Raw genomic sequence first — 21,655 nt, 5'->3', positions numbered from 1 at the left:
TTGCAATATCTTGTATTGGTTGAAGCTCTTTTCGTATTCCCATTTCTTGCAAATCGTAACGAGAATTTACATGATCTTTTCACTTTCCATCGATCTCCAATAATGTCCCAAGAATACTATCACATATATTTTTCTCAATGTGCATCGGATCAAGATTGTGCCTCAATTTGTTAGTTTCCCAGTATGGTAGTTCAAAGAAGATGGATCTTTTCTTCCATGGACACTTGTTATCCCGCTACCTTTTCTTTTGGCCCTTTCCAAAGACATTATTGAATTCACGCAACTTTTCGAGGACTTCTATACCCGATAAAGGAGTAGGTGTATGTCTATGATCCTCCTTACCATCAAATGATTTCTTATCTTTTCGAAATGGATGTTCAGGAGGTAAAAATGCCCGATGACCCATGTAGTACATCTTACGACTATGCTTGAGATATTGAGAACATGTGCTATAATTACAAGTGGGGCATGCAAATTTTCCCTTTGTGCTCCATCCAGAAAGCATTGCTAGTGCAGGAAAATCACTAATTGTCCACATTAATGCTGCACACATTTGAAACATCTGGTTGGATTCGACATCAAATGTTTCTACATCGAATTCCCATAGTTCCTTCAATTCAGCAATTAGGGGTTGTAGATACACATCTATATCATTTCCCGAAGATGACGGACCTGGGATGATCATTGACAACATTATATAATCTGGCTTCATGCAAATCCAAGGCGATAGATTATAGTTCATTAACATAACAGGCCATGTGCTATGGGAAATGCTCATTGTTTGAAACGGGTTGAAGCCATCACTTGAAAGACCCAATCTAACATTGCGAGGGTCGCTAGAAAATTCAGGGTGCAAGGAGTCGAATTCCTTCCAAGCATCACCATCAGCAGGATGTGTTATATTTCCATCATTCGGTCGTTCAGTGGCATGCCATCTCATAGCTTCAGCTGTTTCGGGACACATGAATATCCTTTGAAGCCGAGGCTTTAATGGAAAGTACCTTAAGACTTTTGCAGGGGTTTTGGTCTTTTTATTAGTCAATACATTAACAACATTCTTCCATCTAGAAGACCCACACACAAAACAAGTATCTGCATTTACATATTCATTCCAAAATAACATGCAATCATTAGGACATGCATGTATTTTTTCATAATGAAGACCCAAATCTTTTATCATGCTTGTTGCCTTATAGAAAGCCTCGGGTAGCTGAGCAAATGGAAATGCCTCTTTTACCAACTCCAACAAGTCTGTGAATGCCACATTACTTATCCCATGAATGCATTTAAACAAGTACAACCAAATCGTAAAACCTAATTTGGAGAAATTTTCACACCCTGGATATAATTCTTCTTTCCCTTCTTCTACTAATTTAAAGAATCTTTTTGCATCTTCTGATGGTCCATCCCTCACTCCTTCATGTCCCAAATCATCCTCGACATTTCGAAATGTATCATGAAGTAATCCATCAATATCGTCATACATGTCAGAACCTTCATCATTACTTCTTGGGCATGGAGTCTTTCTCGAGGAAAATCCTTCCCCGTGGAAAACCCATTTATTGTATCCATGAACAAAACCATTAACAATCAAGTGGTCTTCCACTACATTCCTATGGTGCCAAAAACAATTAGCGCATACTTTACAAGGGCATAATATTTGATTTCCTTGGGAAGCTCGTTCAAATGCTTTATCAAGAAATTTATTCACTCCTTGTATGTACTCATCAGTTGACCTTCGAAGGCCCATCCACCTTTTATCTCCGTTATCCATTAAATTAATTTTATCCTATATAACACCAAAACAACTAGTATAAAATTTGTTTATATACTCCTAATAAAAAATCAAATAATAAGAAAGATAGAAAAAATCACTTATTGTCAAAATTATATAGATTTCACTGTTGCAAAACTTAACAGTCACCAAAACCATCACATAAATAGTTACATAAGGCAAATATCATGATTTCTAATACGAAATTAAAATCCAACAACTAAACCCCAATTTCGCAAACCAAAAATTACAAAATGTATCATATAATACTAACAACAGAAAGTAAAATAGTAGGCTTATTAGCAATATTACCAAAGAAAAGAAAAGGAGCATCAAAATGATTTTCCACAATAACGAACAAGACATCGAATATCGATAGCAAATATTTTAAGAAATGGTGGCTATTAAATTCAGATGTGAGATTTCCAATCATGTGTATTCATTATGAAATACCACATAACAAGCCACAAGCATAAGGCACATGATTTCATTAGAATCACAATACCAGATCACTTTATTATAGTTAATTGTAATAGAGAAGGAACCATTCTGTCAAATTCAGTTATTGTATGTATTATCACCAAATTTCTCTTTTCCCACAATTACTATATATCATACAGTATATACTATATAATAATAATGTTGTGAAGATGATGATTGATGTGTGTTGGAAAAAGCATAAGCAAGAAGATGAAAAAGGTGAAAAACTATGAAGGTGATCAAAATGACTATAAAAAAAACACCAACAGAAAACTCTAAAGAAGAGATCCACGAAGTAATTTGTCCAAAAATAACATAATATCTCTTAATAAGTGATTAATTAATATCATATAAAATGGAGTTCTTTTAGGTTTGAATTAATTTAATAATTAGTCAGTTTTCTTAATTGTAGGGATTCTACCATATTTTGAAAAAAGTTAACTCTGCTGGAAATTTGTTAATATAACAAAGACTTTGCCATATTTTTGGTAGCTTCCTAGTTCTAGATCCTACTATTGGAAAAGTGAAAAGGTGTATTGAGTAGAAATGTAAACTAGAAAGAGAGCTTATTATCTTAAATTGAAAACAAGTGGAAGTCCTAGTAAATGGATTTCTAGTCTAGGCAGTTGATATTTTCCTTTTTTTTGTAACCTATGCATCCCCTGGATGCTTCTTGTTAATGAAATACAACTTATTTCATAAAACAAAAAGTCTAGGCAGTTGAATTAAGTGTAGGAGCATATGAACCAACATAGATTATATTTTATTATACTTGTATTGTAATTGTTCATTACCGAATAAGTTTCTTACTTCAAACAGTACAAACCATTATTGTCAAGAAAGAAAATGTAGAATAAGACTCATTGTTGATAAAAAGTCCATACTAGAAAAAGATATAAACACGAAACTGGTCTATTCTCAACAGCCCTATCCAAATTCACCAACCAAACCCCCAATTTTACAAACAAGAAATCAAAAATATTATCATATAATACAAACAAAGGATAGAGTAAATTAATGGGTTTATCATAAATCTTATCAGATAAAGAAAACAGAAGCAGCGAAACAATTTTTCGGTAAAACAATAGCGAACAACCACAGAAAATATCGAACACAAAAAAAATACCAAAAAAAAAGTCCATACTAGAAAAAGATTTAAACATGAAATTGATCTATTATCAACATCCCTTTCATCTATCCAGATCCACCAACTAAACCACAATTTTACAAACTAGAAATCAAAAAATTAATCATATAATACAAATCAAGGACAGAGTAATTAATGGGTTTAACAAAAATCTTACCAATGAAAGAAAACAGAAGAAGCAACGAGCCAATTTTCCGGCGAAACAATAGCAAACATCAAACAACAACAAAATATATCAAACACGGGAAATATATCGATAACCTACATCTGAGATTCCCTTATATTAGCCGAAATGGTTGTCCCTTGTCGGAATGGATCTTCCTTCCGCTAAGTTCGTCGATGGTAATATTTTCTAGGTTTAACAAGATGAGAGAGAGGTATGATAGATGCAAATACAAGAGGGAGACCAAAGGCTTCAGTACTAGTGAGTTTTCTAACTTACCAAATAACCTAAAGAGATTTGGTATTAAAATTTTGGTGGGGTCATCATTTTTTATTTTTTTAATAAAAATATAGGAGGGAAAGTATGGAGGGAAAAATAAACCGTCCCAATAAATATTTTATTTTAGCAAACCGTTCCCATAAATAACCCTATTATATCGCCTTTGATAAACCGTCTCCATAGCTTCAGTTATGGCGACGGTTAGAATCCTATTAGAACGGTTTTGCTTCAGAAGTGTGCCAAAAGCCTTTTTACTCTACTGGAACAATTAAAACCGTTCCAACACATAATCTATTGTAACAGTTGGCTAACCTTTGCAAAATAACTGTTCCAATAGAACGATTTTTTAGTAGTGTATTGAGAAACCTCTCATCAGATGGTAAGTTATATACCACGCCTACTGTGGCCGAATGCCTATGAGCGAGCCCAGAGTTGTCGAGATACCGAGCCTAGTATGCCGAGCGCCTATGAGCGAGCCTATAACGACAGAGTAGTTACACGTTCCGAGCCTTATAGGGCCGGACATCTATTTTACTTACTATTTGAGAAAGTTGAGTCAGTATCAACACGTAAGCATATCTTTAAATCATCTTTGACTCCCAGTTACTTTCAGTTATTATATTATCAGTTCATTTTTAACTTTCAGTTATTCTATTGTCTTATACACTTGGTACATTATTTCGTATTGACGTCCCTTTTGCCGGGGACATTGCATTTAATGCTTGCAGGTCCTGATAGATAGCTGGATAGACTTTCCCAGTAGACAGAGACAAACATTAGCTTGGTTGGTAAGCTACACTTCCCCGAAGTTACCAGGTCTAGACCTTGGAGGCCATTTTATATATACACTAGTGAAACTGCTCACGCCCTGCACGATCAGAAAAGAAAATTTAAATACTATATTAAATAATTATATTTCTTACTTATTATAAGAGAGATTAATTTTTACTAATTAAACATATCTTTATGATTTTACTATGAAGTTCTACAACGGATAAATTATTTGTGCAATTGTACATATTTCACTAACAATGAGAGTTACATATCATGTATAAATAGAAATTTTGATCTTGAAAGTGAAGCCAAAACTTAAAATATAGTACCCCTAACTTCTTCTAATGAAACTTCTCCTCCATTTTACTACTATCAGACAGAAAACTAAGACTTATTTCCTCCAGAACTAAATGATTCTTCCAGTTTTCAGAGAGTCCATATCTTATCTATCTAGGGCTTTGAAATTAAAAATAAATATCATCATTTTATCAAAAAAGTCCACTGACAATTTTGCGGTACGATTTCAAATTAACCTATCTAACTTTCAAATAATATCACCCTCCTTTGATCCCCTTCTATTAATCTGATGATCTATTGACAAAGCATTCATCAATAGTCTAAACATCTGGCTAGTCTTTTTGCATTATCTTGGGCAAAAGTTACCTGCAACTTGCAAATTAATGAGCCAAAAATTAGTAAACCCTTGAGATATGCCTCATATTTGTATGACAGAAACCTTAAGGAATTGTGGCCCCAGAAAAAAAAGAGAGAGAGAAGAAACTTGTATACATATAAGCTATATCTGGCTTAATAATCAACTTGTCATTGCCTTACTTAAATTCAATCTTTTTCCAAAAAAGAACTCTAATACTCTCTCCCCATCCGAAAACATAATGTTATGGACAAAGTAAGATGTTGGCATTTGCAATGCCACTTTTGAAGTAAGCAATGTATCAATCTGATAAGCTTTTTAGGACACAACACTTCTTTTCTTCCTATAATAGTAGAGTTAAAAGCACTTTCAGATGTTTGTCTTCATCTGTCAGCTTCCCCACCTATGGGATCTTACTGGGTTGTTGTTGTTGTTGTTGTTGTTGTTGTTGTTGTTGTTGTTGTTGTTGTTGTTGTTGTTGTTATCATCGTCTTCATCTGTTAGCCATTGCCTTTTTTTTTCTTACGAAAATTATCATCAATTGCCAACGGGGTTTTTGACATAGCTTTCCAATTGTGCCCTATCATCTCCTGAAGGATATAGAGTTGTATCCCCAATCTTGTGCAACTACCTAATCCTCTTGTTCCGTGGTCCTCTCTTAATTACCTCTGACGACTATGACACAGTGAAGAAAATAAGTGCCACAAGAGAAAAAGAAAGAAAACAGAAACTTAAAAATAGATATTTGATAATTAAACACCAATCATACGTGAAGTTTAAATCGTACCATGAGTTTCTTCTCTGCCGGATCTTCCTCAATGATAGTTGATAATTATACCTTTATAAGGGTCTTTATCACAATAATATTCCATTCACAAATAAATAAACTTCATTAGAAGAAAGATGAAAATGATGAAGGATTGAAACGAACGATTTCCTTTTAATTCCTTATTTATTATGGAGAGAGCTCATCACATGGAAAAAAATTGAAGAGTTGAAGGTTGTAATGGTTCGGGTAAAGAAAAAACGTTGTAACAGTTGAAAATGTTGATTTTCCTTTCCGTGTATTTTGGAGACGCAAAGGCTTAATTATTCCAGTTTAATACTGGATTATTCTATTGAATTGAGTGAGGAAAAAACCAAAAAATTGACAGAATAGATAAATACATTTTCTTGTCTATGAGATGTGCCACATCATCTCTCAATGTCCCTCCCTTATATATATATATATATACATGTTTGATGGGTAGGCTGAGGCCCTATCCCGACCATGATACAATTCTGTTATCTCTAGAGACTTGTATGTATGTATGTATATATATATATATATATATATATATGTATGTATGTATGTATATATATATATATATATATATATATATATATGTATGTATGTATGTATGTAAGTATGTATGTATGTATGTATGTAATATATATACATGTTTGATGGGTAAGTCGAGGCCCTATCCCGACCATGTACAATTTTGTTATCTCTAGAGACTTATAGACGATTCCTGTATATTTTGTATATAAGTATATGTTTATGGCGCCCTCGTTGGCCTGCACAGTTATGTATATGAGCTTTCGGGTATGTTTATCCCTTAGATGAGAGAAACGTTATTTTCAAATAATTCAGAATATAGCCCCGTCAGTCTTGTTTGGTATTGTTAGGTAGGTCTCGTCGGCCTAATTTGACGTCTATCCCTCCAGAGTTCATAGTTATAGAGTGATACGTTCGGGCCGAGCATGGTATTGGGTGTCATCCATGCCTCCTCATATTTGGGGTGTGATAAACTTGGTATTGGAGCAATTTTATTCTAGGGAGTCTACAAGCCGCCGTGTGTATGTACGTTTTTATCCGTTTATCTCTTTGCTAGAATTGTTTTCCCTTTTCAGATTTTTCTCTTTCAATCTACATCGTAAGTATATCTCTTTCCTATTTACACATCTCTTTATTTACCAGTTTTCTTTTCCTTTGTAATTTGGTTTACAGGGGTTTGACGATAGTAACTTTTTGGTAAAAGAGTTTGAAGCAGCGCCTCTACATCGACATTGATCACCTTTTATACCTGTAATATTCCGTTGCTTATTTCCTTTTATTATTGTTATCTTTATATATGTTTTATTTCGTTTTGGTGAGTAATTCTGGCAATGCTTAGCGAGGATTTCATTAAAGTTGCAGTCTTTTTTATCCCTTATGTTTTATAGTATCTTGGTTTGATTTTTTAGGTTAAGACCTAGTTTTGTTAAACAATGAGTAACCTTTATTTATTGTTGAGTCTTAATTCTTGTCTTTTGAACTATATTACATGGATTCTTCATATGGGATATGGCTCTTGAGAATAGTTTTGTAAGATATAACTCAACATGTTTTACCCATTCAAATGCTGATATTATTTTCCTGCGTGCTCATTTCATGTACTTGAATTGTATAACCAGAAGGTAGAATTGTTTTTCAGAAATCTTCTTTTAGTCACAAATTTATAAAAGCATCAGTCTGTCCTATCTACTTGAAATTTTATTTTTTCTAGTTGCCTTAGAGTATTTGAATTGTATAACTAGCCACAAAGTAAATTTGTTTTTGGGAAATCTTCTTTTAGTCACATGCTAAATCAGTCGTTTTCTGCTTGAAATGTTATGTCTTCAAGTTGCCCGCAGTTGTAGATGTGTCGTTCTTGTTCTGGACTTATTATGCTAAGATCATATATATGGAGATCAATTCTGTGGCTGGATTTTACATAACTGGATACCAGAGACGCTTATGGGTTTGTATAAATGTATCAGCCAGTAAAACAAGACAAATAATCAACTATTATGTATACGGTCAAAATCGGGTATATTTGATCGAGACAAGGAATTTGCATTGGGGGTAGCCTCGTAATGAATCAAACCCGAGCTCGAAGGCGAGGCATCGAGTCTAAAGATCGAAGTGTCCGCTGAGACTGAGGCCAACATCAATCAGGATTAAGTATGACCGACGTCGAGTGAAGTGCAATAACGGAAATGCGAGATATCCGTAACCGATCGAAGATCACGGCGGAAATCTCGGAACAGATCAAATCAAGGGCGGTTATTTGTACCAATCATGAGATTTACTTCTGTAATTAGAATTGTATTATAATTAGGATTCCTCCATTATATAAAGGGGGATCCCCATCATCTGTAAACATCTTACATTCATACAGATCAAGGCAATATAATTTTTCTCTATTGTTCATCAATTTATTGTTCTTTAATTGTTCTTACTTTACTACTCTCGAGGGTTCATCAGCTCGAGGGCACTGTCCAAGCATCGGTTTATTTTATACTCTTGTCAATTCCCATCACTTATCTCTAAATTAATCAATTGGTATTAAGTGAAATCACATATTCTTAAAACTATATTACAAGTTTAATTGCTACTCAATTTTTAGGGTAAATAGTTTGGCGCCCACCGTGGGGCTAAGGATAATAGTGGTTGCTTAAATATTAACCTTCATAACACACACTGCTTTTACACTTGTTCTCGTAAGTGTTTTTGATTTCAGGAATCAATATGTCAAACTCTCAAGCAGTACCCACTCACACTGACATCGGCCTTGGTCTTCATGGTGAAAACGAACACGTAGTCGCCCCCGGAAACGGAGTGTCTCCAATCAATCCTGACGCACCACAGGTCATGGATCTGGTTGATGTCAATTCTCACATCGCCATTCGTGGAGATTTAGGCGCCAGCCCTCTAAATAGCGTCCGCAAAGACGCTCGGGCAGCCGATCGGAACGCACAAAATGGCAAAGAAGGAGAAATTAGCCTTTGATTGATATTTGATATGCTACAATCCCAGCAGGCTGTGATAGCACAACTCCAAAAGAAGAATCGATCCCCAAGCAGAATCGAACTCAATACATCATAGGAAGTTGCTCATAGGGTTGAACCCGTACAGGAAAAATTGAACGATAATGGATCGAGAATTGATCCCGCCATCATGAAAATGCTCGAGGAGCTCACTAAACAGATATAATCAGGTGAAAAGAAAATCAAGGCTAATGACAAAAAGGTAGAAACGTATAACTCACGAGTTGACCAAATACCGGGGGCACCCTCGATCGTAAAGAGTTTGAATTTGAAGAAGTTCGTGCAGAAGCCTTTTCCTCAAAGTGCGGCTCTGAAATCCATTCCTAAGAAGTTCCGTATGCCGGACATCCCCAAGTACAATGGGACCACCGATCCTAAAGAACACATTACTTCGTACATATGCGAAATAAAGGGAAATGACTTAGAAGATGATGAGATTGAATACGTTTTGTTGAAAAAATTTGGAGAAACTTTATCGAAGGGGGAAATGATGTGGTACCATAATTTGCCGCCCAATTCCATCGATTCTTTCGCCATGCTCGCCGATTCATTCGTAAAGGCAAACGTCAGAGCAATAAAGTTCGTGACTAGGAAGTCGGACCTCTTCAAAGTGAGATAGAAGGACAATGAAATTCTAAGGGAATTTGTATCTCGATTTCAAATGGAACACATGGACCTTCCCTGATTACCGATGATTGGGCTGCCCAAGCCTTTACTCAGGCATTGAACGAGCGAAGTTTGATAGCATCACATCAACTAAAGTAGAATTTGATTGAATATCCAGTAATGACCGGGGCCGATGTGCATAATCGATACCAATCAAATATCAGAGTCGAGGATGATCAGTTGGGAGCTCCATCCGATTATGTTTACCCAAACAAGTTCGAAGGCAGGATTCAAAAAGATATCGACAGAGAGCCCGGATCGAATAGAGATCGATACCAACCATATAGCGCAGATCGAAGAAATAACGGATCGGGACGTAATCCTGTTCGAACTGATCGAAGGAATGATTGAGGTCAAAATTCTCGAGAGCTCATGAGTAAGAATGACTTCGATAAACACGCCGAGCCTAAGGAAGCACCACGATTTTTGGATTACAACTTCAATATCGATGCTTTAAGTATTATGTCAGCCATTGGATGAATCAAGGATACTAGGTGGTCCAGACCCCTGGAAACCAATCTAGCTCAAAGGAATCCGAATCAAATGTGCAAGTACCATGGAACCCATGGTCACAGAACTGAGGACTGCAGACAATTAAGGGAGGATGTAGATCGTTTATTCAACGAAGGTCATTTTCGAGAGTTTTTGAGTGATTGAGCAAAAAATCACTTCAGAGACAGGGATGCAAACAGGAAAAACGAATAGGAGGAACCGTAACACATGGTTCATATGATCATCAGTAGGGTCGTTATCTCTCAGGGTCTGACATTTAAATGCACCAAAGTCACAATCACAAGGGAGAAGCGTGCACAAGACTACTTACCAGAAGATACCTTATCCTTCAACGATGAGAATGCAGAAAGGATCTAACAGCCTCACAACGACGCACTAATAATATCTATCCTTATGAATAAAATTCAAGTTAAACGTGTGTTGGTTGATCCAGGTAGATCAACAAATATTATTCGATCGAGGGTCATGGAGCAGCTCGACCTTCATGATCAAATTTTGCCTGCAGCTCGAGTGCTTAATGGTTTCAACATAGCAAGTGAAACCACCAAAGGGAAATCATGTTGCAAGTGAATGTGGCTGGAACTATCCAGGAAACAAAGTTCCATGTAATCGAAGGTGATATGAGATACAACGCACTGCTTGGGAGACCTTGGATCCATAATATGAGGGCAGTACCTTCAACGCTTCATCAAGTCTTGAAATTCCCAACACTGGAAGGAGTCAAAATGGTGTACGGCGGGCAACCAACAGCCAAAGAGATGTTTGCAATTGATAAAGTAATACCGGTATCGGCACTAACATCAACAAATAGACCAGAATCAAAGGAAAAATAGAATGTCAAATAGCAACCACAGTTGTCGGCCTCAACCAGATCAAAACAGCAGGAAAGTATCAAGGACGATGATTGTATGATACCTCAAACTTTCGCAATCCCCGACGATTTCGATGCCACAAAGTCAACGGTCGAAGAGCTGGAGCAAGTCATACTGATCGAGCATCTACATGATCGAAAGGTATACCTAGGCACGGGGTTAACTCCCGAGCTCAGGGAAAAACTCATTAAATTCCTTATTAAAAATATGGACTGTTTTGCTTGGTCCCACCTTGACATGACAGGGATCCCATCGGAGATAACCACTTATCGATTGAGTTTGGACATGAAGTTCAAACCGGTAAAGCAAAAAAGAAGGCCACAGTCCGAGGTAGAATATGCATTCATCAAGGACAAGGTAACCAAACATCTCAAAATAGGATCCATTCGGGAAGTAAAATATCCTGAGTGGTTAGAAAACATTGTTGTAGTCCCCAATACGGGGAATAAACTTAGAATGTGTGTAGATTACAAAGACTTAAACAAAGCATGCGCTAAGGACTCTTTTTCAGTGTCAAATATAGATCGCATGATCGATGCCACGGCCGGCCACGAGATCCTCAACTTTCTAGATGCTTACTCCGGGTACAACCAAATACAAATGAACCTAGAGGATCAGGAAAAGACCTCATTTATCACTAAGTATGGTACTTATTGCTATAATGTAATGCCGTTTGGGCTAAAAAATGTTGGTGCTACTTGTCAACACCTAGTGAACCGAATGTTCAAAGAATAAATATGTAAATCAATGGAGGTTTATATTGATGACATGCTAGTTAAGTCCCTGCGCATAGAGGACCATTTGACACATTTGTAGGAAACCTTCAACATATTGGGACAGTACAACATGAAGCTCAACCCCGAGAAATGTGCAATCGGGATCGGTTCAGGCAAGTTCCTCAGATTTATGGTGTCAAATCAGGGAATTGAGATCAATCCCAATAAAATCAAGGCAATCAAGGACATCACAGTCGTGGACAACATTAACGCCATACAAAGATTAACAGGGCGGATAGCCGCTCTAGGTCGATTCATATCGAGATCTTCGGATCGAAGTCACATGTTTTTCTCACTGCTCAAAAAGAAGAACAATTTCACTTGGACCCTAGAGTGCCAACAGGCATTGAAAGAACTAAAACGGTATCTTTCGAGCCCGCCATTGGTTCATACTCCAAAAACGGATGAGCAACTTTACTTATATTTGGCAGTCTCGGAAGTTGCGGTAAGTGGTGTCCTAGTTCGAGAAGAGCAAGGTACAGAATTTCCTATTTACTATGTTAGTCGAACTTTGAGCAAAGCAGAGACCCGGTACCCACACTTAGATAAATTAGCGCTTGTCCTAATAAGCGCCTCTAGGAAATTAAAACCATATTTTCATTGTTACCTAATTTGCGTCGTAACCACTTACCCCATTCGTAGTATTTTTCACAAGCCCAAGCTCTCGGACCGAATGACCAAATGGGTCGTCGAAATTAGTGGGTATGATATCGAATATCAATCCAGAACGACCATCAAGTCCCAAATCTTAGTAGACTTCGTGGCCGACTTTATGCTAGCCCTCGTACCCGAGGTTGAAAATGAACTTTTGATAAAAGCGGGTACGTCTTCGGGGTTGTGGACCCTTTTCATAAATGGTGCTTCAAATGTGAAGGGGTCCGGTCTAGGCATTATTTTGAAGCCGCCTACGGAAAGTATAATTAGACAATCTATCAAAACCCCTAAGTTGACTAACAATGAGGTCATGATTGCAAGTCTCAAACTGAATAAAAGCCTAGGAGCAGAGGTTATCGAGGCCAAGTGTGACTCCCAACTCGTGGTTAACCAAGTCAACAAAACCTTTGAGCTTCGAGAAGATCGAATGCAGAGGTACTTGGACAAATTGCAGGTAACCTTACAGCGGTTCAAAAAATGGACCCTACAACATGTACCTCGAGAGCAGAACGATGAGGCCGATGCCCTTGAAAACTTGGGATCATCAGTCTAAAATGATGAAATTAGCTCAAGGACCGTCGTACAACTTTCAAAGTCGGTAGTAGAAGAAGGCCACGCAGAGATAATCTCCACAAGCCTAACTTGGGATTGGAGGAACAAATACATCGATTATCTCAATAATTTTAAAACTTCCATCTGATCCAAATGAATCGAGGACTCTGTGAACGAAAACTGCACGATTCATATTGGCCGAAAGGGACATTTTATAAGAGGACGTTCAATGGGCCGTTGGCAATATGCTTGGGTCCGGGAGACATGACTACGTCCTGCGAGAAGTTCACGAGGGCACTTGCGGGAACCATTTCGGTGTCAAATCACTGGCTGACAAAGTCATCAGAGCAGGGGGGACAATATGGAAAAGGATACTAAGGAGTTCATTTGGAAATGCGACAAATGCAAAAGACATGCGCTGATGATTCAACAGCTCGGGGAGTAGCTCCATTCAGTCTTATCCCCATGGTCGTTAATGAAATGGGGAATGGATATCGTTGGCCCTCTGCCGTCGGCCCCAGGTAAAGCTAAATTTATTTTATTTATGACTGACTATTTCTCTAAATGGGTTGAAGCACAGGCCTTCGAGAAAGTCAGAGAGAATGAAGTTATAGACTTCATCTGGGATCACATTGTATGCCGATTCGGGATACCCGTTGAGATAGTGTGCGACAATGGAAAATAATTTATCGACGGAAAAATAACAAAGTTCCTCGAAGATCACAAAATAAAAAGGATATTGTACAGACAAGCCGAATCAACGAACAAAACCATCATTCAAAACCTAAAGAAGAGGTTGAACGATGCTAAGGGGAAATGGAGAGAAATTTTGCCCAAAGTTCTTTGGGCATATCTGACAACGATAAAATCCAGTACGGGGGCAACACTGTTCTCTTTAGTCTAGGGCGCCGAGGCTCTGATACCGATCAAAGTTGGGGAACCAAGCATCAGTTTTCGATACACAACGGAAGAATCAAATCACGAGGCAATGAACACGAGCCTAGAATTGTTAGACGAAAATGGGAATCCACCCTCGTCAGAATGGCCGTACAGAAATAGTGAATCGAAAGATATTATAATCAAATAGCCAATCTTCGACACTTCAAAATAGGGGACTTAGTTCTGAGGAAAGCGACCCTCAACACTCAAGATCCAAATGAGGGGAAACTCGACCCAAATTGGGAAAGACCATATCAGGTCCTCGGTGTCATTGGAAAGGGATCTTACAAGCTTGACACGATGAAAGGCGAACAACTGCCAAATAATTGGAACATATCACTCCTCAAACTATACTATTGCTAAGGTATGACTCTCTCCTTTTTTCATTTATATTCGATACTAACTTATTGCAGGTGTTCGATCAAAGACATTAGGAAATTCTTCATCATGAAGACCTCAGGTTTTAAAGCATGCGCTGCACTCTTTTTTCCTTAGATCGATTTTTGTCCCAAATGGGTTTTTCTGGCGAGGGTTTTAACGAGGCAATAATTATCTGTACTACCTGGAGACAGTTCAATAGTATTCGAGGCTTCTTTATAATTAACCTCAAATACTGGGGGGCATCACCCTCAGATGCTATGTTTTCAAGGAAGATGTTTCGTATCAACATGGTCTCAATAAGAAAATTTTGTAAAGGGGCAAATGGTCAAGTGAAGCGTGCCCATGTAGGTTTCCCGATCCCTAATGACAAAACATATACATATGAATGATCTATTGAAAGAAGTACCTTTTCCTTATCAGATGTTCCATGCCTTAGTGAAATTTCTACATTACAATTTCGTACTTACGATATTTTACGGAAACCGGCTCAAGAGCCAATCGTAACTAAAGCTCGAGCAATTAACCTTGTACTCGGGGACTGTCGTCCAAAAATCGATATGCTCGAATTGTTAAACTTTTAAATCTTAAGACCTTAAAAAGGAAATCCTCGATTTTATAGGCCATGGCCACCCCACTCGGGGATTGGTACTTCGAACAAGTTTGAAGTATAATCGAGAAACAAGCCTAATGGGAAAATATCAAGTTAAAGGCTATGGCCAAACTAACACGGCTCGGAGACATTCGAATTCCGTAATCAAATAGGCCTTCAAATATTTTCATAAACCTGGTTAAAAAAGGCTACCCTCGGCAAATTTACATAGGGTTCTGATAACATCGACCCTAGAAAACCTTAAGAGGTACCAAATTGAACAAACCTATGCTAAGGCATAACAAAGTTTTTCAATAACACTGAATCCTGATGGATACATATCTATCTCATGCTAAGGCATAACAAATTTTTATGATTAAACTTTTAAGCCAAAAAAAGGGAAAAAACCACTTTTTTGAGGCCATATCGACCTGATTCGAGAGCCTAAGGGCCATTACATTGTTGAGCTCGAGGAGTCTCCCTCACTTAACCAAAACCCAACGGTTTTCACTACCCCGAGTTCGAGCAAGTACTCACTTGACTATAGAAACTATAGTAATCCGATTCAACAAAATTTTCACAAGGCAATGAAGTGAGTCAAATTCTCACAAGAGCTAAAGTATATCAGAATCATCATAAGACGAAAGCAAAACAAAGTTTTCATGAAATAGAAATCAGAGACAAATCGGAAAGAAAATGATCTTTCATATATACAAAAGTATTTACAAAGACCACTCAAGGTCTTACACAAAAAAACCAAAAAAGAAGAAAAAGAATTCTAAAGTGCCTAATCTTCCCCGGGAGCCTCATCTTCATCTTCTCCGCTCTCAGATCCACTTGCACTCCCGGAGTCATCATCATTAAAGAGCAAAACTTTGGCTTCGACCTCTAGCACCTTCACTTTCTCAATGTCGACAGTAAGGTTAAAACTGCTAGTATGAATCTCTTCGAGACTGGCACTTGGCATGTCGGCAATGCAGGATGATCGAACCTGAGTAGCATCAGAAATTTCCTTTGCTCGGGTGTTAGCGGCTTCAACATCGGCTCGATAGACGACCACGATTGCATCCGCATCGGCCTTTACTCTTTCTACTTCAGATGCAGCCTTTGCAAGCTCAACGTCCAATCGAGTCTCGAGCTCCTCAATTTTCTTGGCTTGGGCCAAGCTCTCTTCCTTCATGCTTTGGAGTTGACGCTCGGCCAAAGATAGCTGAGCTTGAGCAATATATTTCTCCGAGGCGTGACAGTCCATGTTCTGCTGCCACCCCAAAGTCTCTGCCTCTTTCATCTCATCCTCCTCGCAAAGCAGCTCAATCTTTTTGGCCTTCTGCTAAACCTGCAGGATCTAAGTGTTAGTCTCCAATATCAAATTGATATGTCAAGCTCCCAAAAATTTACATTACCTGCTTGATGAGATCGTTCTTCTCTTTATGAGCTGTTGCCAATTCAGCTCGAAGTTCCCTGACCTCCTCTTCTTTTTGCACATAGAGGAGTTTGAGGGCATCTCTCTACTCCATGGGCCTTTTGAGATCGTCCTCATACCGTTTTAGCTCAGCTCGGGATTTGGAAAATGCTTCTCGATGAAGCGTCACAGCCTATGAAGAAAGGAAGGAAATCAGACAAAAAGAAATAAAAGCAAATGTAAACCTAATAATGGGGGTTGGAATCTACCTGGTTTAGGAGTCGCTGAGCCTCATCAAAAATGATTGATGCATCCAGGTCAAAAACATCATCGACCCCTATGAAGCAGCCACAAAATAAGTCATCCCCTTTGTCGGCCATTCCCACATCGGGGGTCTCCATAGACTGGGCCTCCCGAAATCACCCTTCAGGAAATGTGGGGAGGGGCGGCAAATCATCAATATTGATTGCCCTGAGCAAGACACTTAGGGCACTCCCTCATTTTTGGAGGCCCTTAGAATTGGACCCTTCAGGAACACCCACCTATTGTTTGTCACAACAGGCAGGCACACTCGCCGGTTGTTTGTCACAACGAGAGATATCTTCATCCCTTGATGACTCGGGGACTTTGCTCGGACTATCTTCTTAGATCTCCTCGATACGAAGATGAGCCTCCTCGACCATCACCGGCTCAGCTGCTTTTGAAGCTTCGACATTTCCCCTCTTTTGAGCTACCAGCTCATAGTCAACATCTTCTTTCTCTTCTTCTTCATCTTGCAGGTTTTGGGCTATGTCGGCAGGCAGACCGGCGGAGTCACTCTTCGACTTGTGAGTCTTTCTTTTCTTAGGCTTTGGAGTATCGGAAGGTGAGACCCTTCTCCTCTTCTTATCCTTAGCCGATTTTGGGGCCTTCTCTTCCCCATGCAGGGGTAGCCTCATTTCGGCAACATCCCCAAGACCTGCATAAAAGGGAATCAAGTAAAATGAAAAGAAACGTTTCAGAGAAGAGCATCAAAATCGTAAAAGATAAACTTACCATGATTCTTGGCCTCCCATCCGCCCCTTGCTAAATCGCGCCATGAGCGGTCAGCATATATGGAGGTTAAAGCCAGCTTCTGAACCCAACTTTAAAGGTTCGGGATTGCACCGGGCACCCAGGAAACCGCTATATCATAAGAAAAAATGTGGGTGAGGGAAGATAAAAGAAACAAAGCAATCAACATAAGATGTTGATGGGTTTGTACTTACGCTTCATGTTCCATTCCTCGGGGAATGACATCTTCTCGGCTATCATTATATCGGAGATCCTCACTCGGATAAACCGACCCATCCATCCCCGATCCTTGTCCTCATCTATAATCAAGAACAACACCTTTGTGGCTCGACGTTGGAGCCTTATTAACCCTCTTCGATAGAGATGGGGACTATACAGTCTAATGAGGTGGTCGAGGGTGAATGACATCCTTTCGACCTTGCTCACAAAGAATCGAAGCAAGATAACAATGCACAAAAAAGAAGGGTGTATCTGGCCAAGAGTTATTCAGTATTGGCAGCAGAAGTCGAGGATAACTGGATCAACAGGACTCAACATAAATGTGTAAGTTTAAACACTTAAGAACCCTTCTACGTAAGTGGTGATGTCCTCTTCAGGGGTAGGAATCACCACCTCTTTGTTTTCTAGTGGCCATATTTCTACACCTGCTCGAGATCACCTTCGGTTATCGAGCATATGTATATTGACATTGGCTCATAATAGCTAGGGAGCGACGAGGGTTTTTCAACTTTAAAATCAAAAGTAAGGTCGCATGACCCAAGAATGCACTCTTCGATGCGTGGCTCCACCGACGTTTTATCACCGGCTGACTGCGATGAAGAGGCTTTTTCTTTTTGAGGAACGATTTTTGATATTTTTGCCATTGTTATATGATTCAAATAAATAAGAAGACAAAACTTGTTGTTTTAAGAAAAGATTGGCAAACAAGATTTGAAGAACCAGCCGAATTGTTAAGCTTGGATGGAATAGAAGGGTTTTTGAAGATTACGGGAAATTTTGAAAGTAAAGTTTGAGAAAATTATTAAGATGGTCTATTTATAATATCTGCTATGGTGGTTTGAAAACACTAGTAGCCAGCCATCAATTGGCACTAATTAATGATCTTGAGAACTGTGCAAACGTGATGCTTTGGTCGCCTCCGTCACTCACGTCACGAGGGTGACGTCATAATTGGTTGAGGTACTAAATTAAAGGCTCAATTCATTCCTTCTCATTACACTCCAAGAAACAAGGGCACTATCTTTATACAGTCAAAATCGAGCATACCCAATTTTACTATTTGATCGAGACAAGGGAGTTGCATTGGGGTAGCCTCGTAATAAATCAGACTCAAGTTCGAAGATGAGGCATTGAGTCTAAAGATCAAAGTGCCCGCTGAGACAGAGGCCAAAATCAAGTATGACCGACATCGAGTGAAGCGCAATAATGGAGATGCGAGATATCCGTAACCGGTCGAAGATCATGGCAGAAATATCGGAACAAATCATATCAAGGGCGGTTATTTGTACCAATCATGAGATTTACTTCCGTAATTAGAATTTTACTATAATTAGGATTCCTCTAGTATATAAAGGGGGTCCCCATCATCTGTAAACATCTTACATTCATACAGATCAAGGCAATATAATATTTCTCTATTGTTCATCAACTTATTGTTCTTTAATTGTTCTTACTTTACTACTTTCGAGGGTTCATCAACTCGAGGGCACTGTACAAGCATCAGTTTGTTTTATATTCTTGTCACTTCCCATCACTAATTTTTAAATTAATCAATTGGTATTAAGTGAAATCACGTATCCTTATAACAACATTGCAAGTTTAATTGTTACTCAATTTTTAGGGTAAACACATTGATTAGTGAAGTTTTATCTTTTTTTTTCTTTCCTCAATTCAATGATGGTTATAATGGTATTATGGCAAGTAAAATTTGACTAGTTTTGACCTTTTCTGTACTTTGTTCTTCTGTTATCATGAGTATAGAAGTTTAAGCCAACTGACCACACTACCATGTTCTTACTTGGACCAAAGACACATGAATCAGATCGTCCTAGTTTGTGCCCGTTGATATTGTCTTCATAGTTGCTAATGTATTTGCTTGGTGCAGATATTAGTGGAAACTATTATGATGGAACTTATTTTGTGGCTAGTCTTAATCTTTTTGTCCTATGGTTTAAACAGGTAGGATTGAATGGTCTAATGGAGTCTAATGGTGGGAAAAAGAAGTCTAGCAGTAGTAAATCTGATATTTTATACTTCAATACCACACAAGAGGAGAATAATTTGTGTGATGTCCAATTTTTCGCTTAAACTGATTATAGAAGGGCCTGGTTCTTCTAAGTATTTCTTAACCTACTATTGCAGAAATAGTAAATGCGGAAATTAAAGAACACAAGTATTTTACGTGAAAAATACCTGGCTCAAAAGGTAAAGAAACCACGACCTACTTTCCAGTAGGATTTTCCCAAACTCTCCACTAAAATCATTGAGTCAAAAACTGCATTTAGAAAAACTCTTTTGTAAACCTAGGACTAACTATAATCACATTGTAGCATACAACATCTGACTGTTGCAACAACTTCAAGTTAACTCTAACTTGAATACTCTGAGTACCTATTACAATTGCCTCTAGATAAAGCTGAAAGGTACAATATAAAAATACCTACTACAATTGAACTAGAATAAAAGACAGACATTTGGAATTGGTTTTTCTATCTGGTTCATGTAGCTTCAGGTTTGCACACTTGAATCACACACGAGCTGCTTGCAAAATACCTTACTATTTTGCTCTCATTTTACGTTTAACTTATGCGTTTGTGCATTGCTTGTAAAAGAGAACAACATTGATATTTATAGAGTTAGTAAATAAAGATTAACTAGAATTCTGATGCTGCTCTTCTTTGGTGGAAGAGTTCTAGTTGATCTCAACCTCTAACTCCTTCCCTATCTTGAACAATTTTCTCTTTGTGTAAGGAGTCCTTCTCCTTATCAATTATGCAACTTTTCGATCAGGATCAAGAGATATCAATTATGTCAAGTTAGGTTTATCTCCTTCACGTGCATCCCACATGCTCAAATCTGTCTGTATCTGTGCTCAACAGGGATGGACCTAGTTCATGCATGAGTTCCTTTATCAGTCTTCAAAACTAACCTTTACTTGGGCCAACAAATTCCCCTTTTTGATGATGACAAAGTCTGTACTTTTCATATGCTTAGGCCCTGTTCAAACTCAGCTCAACATCAACACAATGTTAGAAACATTTTTCCTTTTTATCACTTATCATTAATGACCAGGTTCATTAGGTTATAAACATCACTTTTTCAAAGCTAAACATCACTTGTTTAAAGAACAAGCTATTTATTTTCTCCCTTTTGGCATCATCGAAAAGTTGCATAAAAATATGTAGATCCCATATTATTAATATTACTCATGGCCACTGGGGATATCCCAAATGCAATCATGGATTAATCATCATTGATCAAGCTAAGAATTTCAAGCATCAAAGAAATAAAAACAATCAGTTAGAGCAAAAACCAACATATTTCATTGATTTCATTAAAAGTTGATATGATTCTACCACAATGCATAAAAGGAAATAAAAATACTGAAAACATTAGCAAAAAGCAACAAAACAAACATCCCAAACTGGGTCATTGAAGGAACTACACTAGGCTAGGATTCAAGGTTTGGAAGAGGTAGGGGCTAGATTATTGCTTGGAGAAGTTTCAGCATGTCTTGAAGAATTCCATCATTCTTCTCCTTTTCCCTTGCAAGGTCAGTTCTGAGAACATCTCTCTCAGACTCTACCTCAGCCAACCGTGTCTTCAGCCTTGCCATCTCAGCTTCCTTTGCCTCACTCTCCTGTACCAAGACTCTGACCTTGCTATTGATAGGTGTCTTTTTAGATAAACCAGGTACATTAGGAGCGGCAAGAACCTCATAGTCACAAGTAATCAAAGTTTTTGCCCCAAAGTGATTTTGCTTGTAGCTAGCTCTCACTTCTTCAAAGGCACCTTAAAATAAGCAAGAACAGTAGTAAGAATGAACCCATAGGGAATAGCATGATACTTGGTACAATTGATAACCCTATCAAGAAGCTGGAATATAAACCCAAGCCAATTTATCTGCTTCCCACTGTCTAGACACTCCATCAGAAA

General features: G+C 38.1%; 1 protein-coding gene across 1 annotated transcript; it reads right to left on the bottom strand.

The window, feature by feature from the left end:
- Positions 1 to 235: 235 nt before the first annotated feature.
- Positions 236 to 1,774, bottom strand: LOC138885625 (uncharacterized). Its single transcript, XM_070166593.1, has one exon. It carries the CDS (start codon positions 1,772 to 1,774, stop codon positions 236 to 238), a length of 1,539 nt encoding a protein of 512 aa, XP_070022694.1.
- Positions 1,775 to 21,655: the final 19,881 nt, after the last annotated feature.

The sequence above is a fragment of the Nicotiana sylvestris genome, chromosome 2, assembly GCF_000393655.2.
Source record: "Nicotiana sylvestris chromosome 2, ASM39365v2, whole genome shotgun sequence".
In the NCBI taxonomy this organism is placed as follows: Eukaryota; Viridiplantae; Streptophyta; class Magnoliopsida; order Solanales; family Solanaceae; genus Nicotiana; species Nicotiana sylvestris.
This window is presented reverse-complemented; position numbering and strand designations above follow the sequence as displayed.

Excerpts from the sequence above, each read along its gene's own strand:
- LOC138885625 (XM_070166593.1), bottom strand. The coding sequence starts at position 1,774 with ATGGATAACGGAGATAAAAGGTGGATGGGCCTTCGAAGGTCAACTGAT.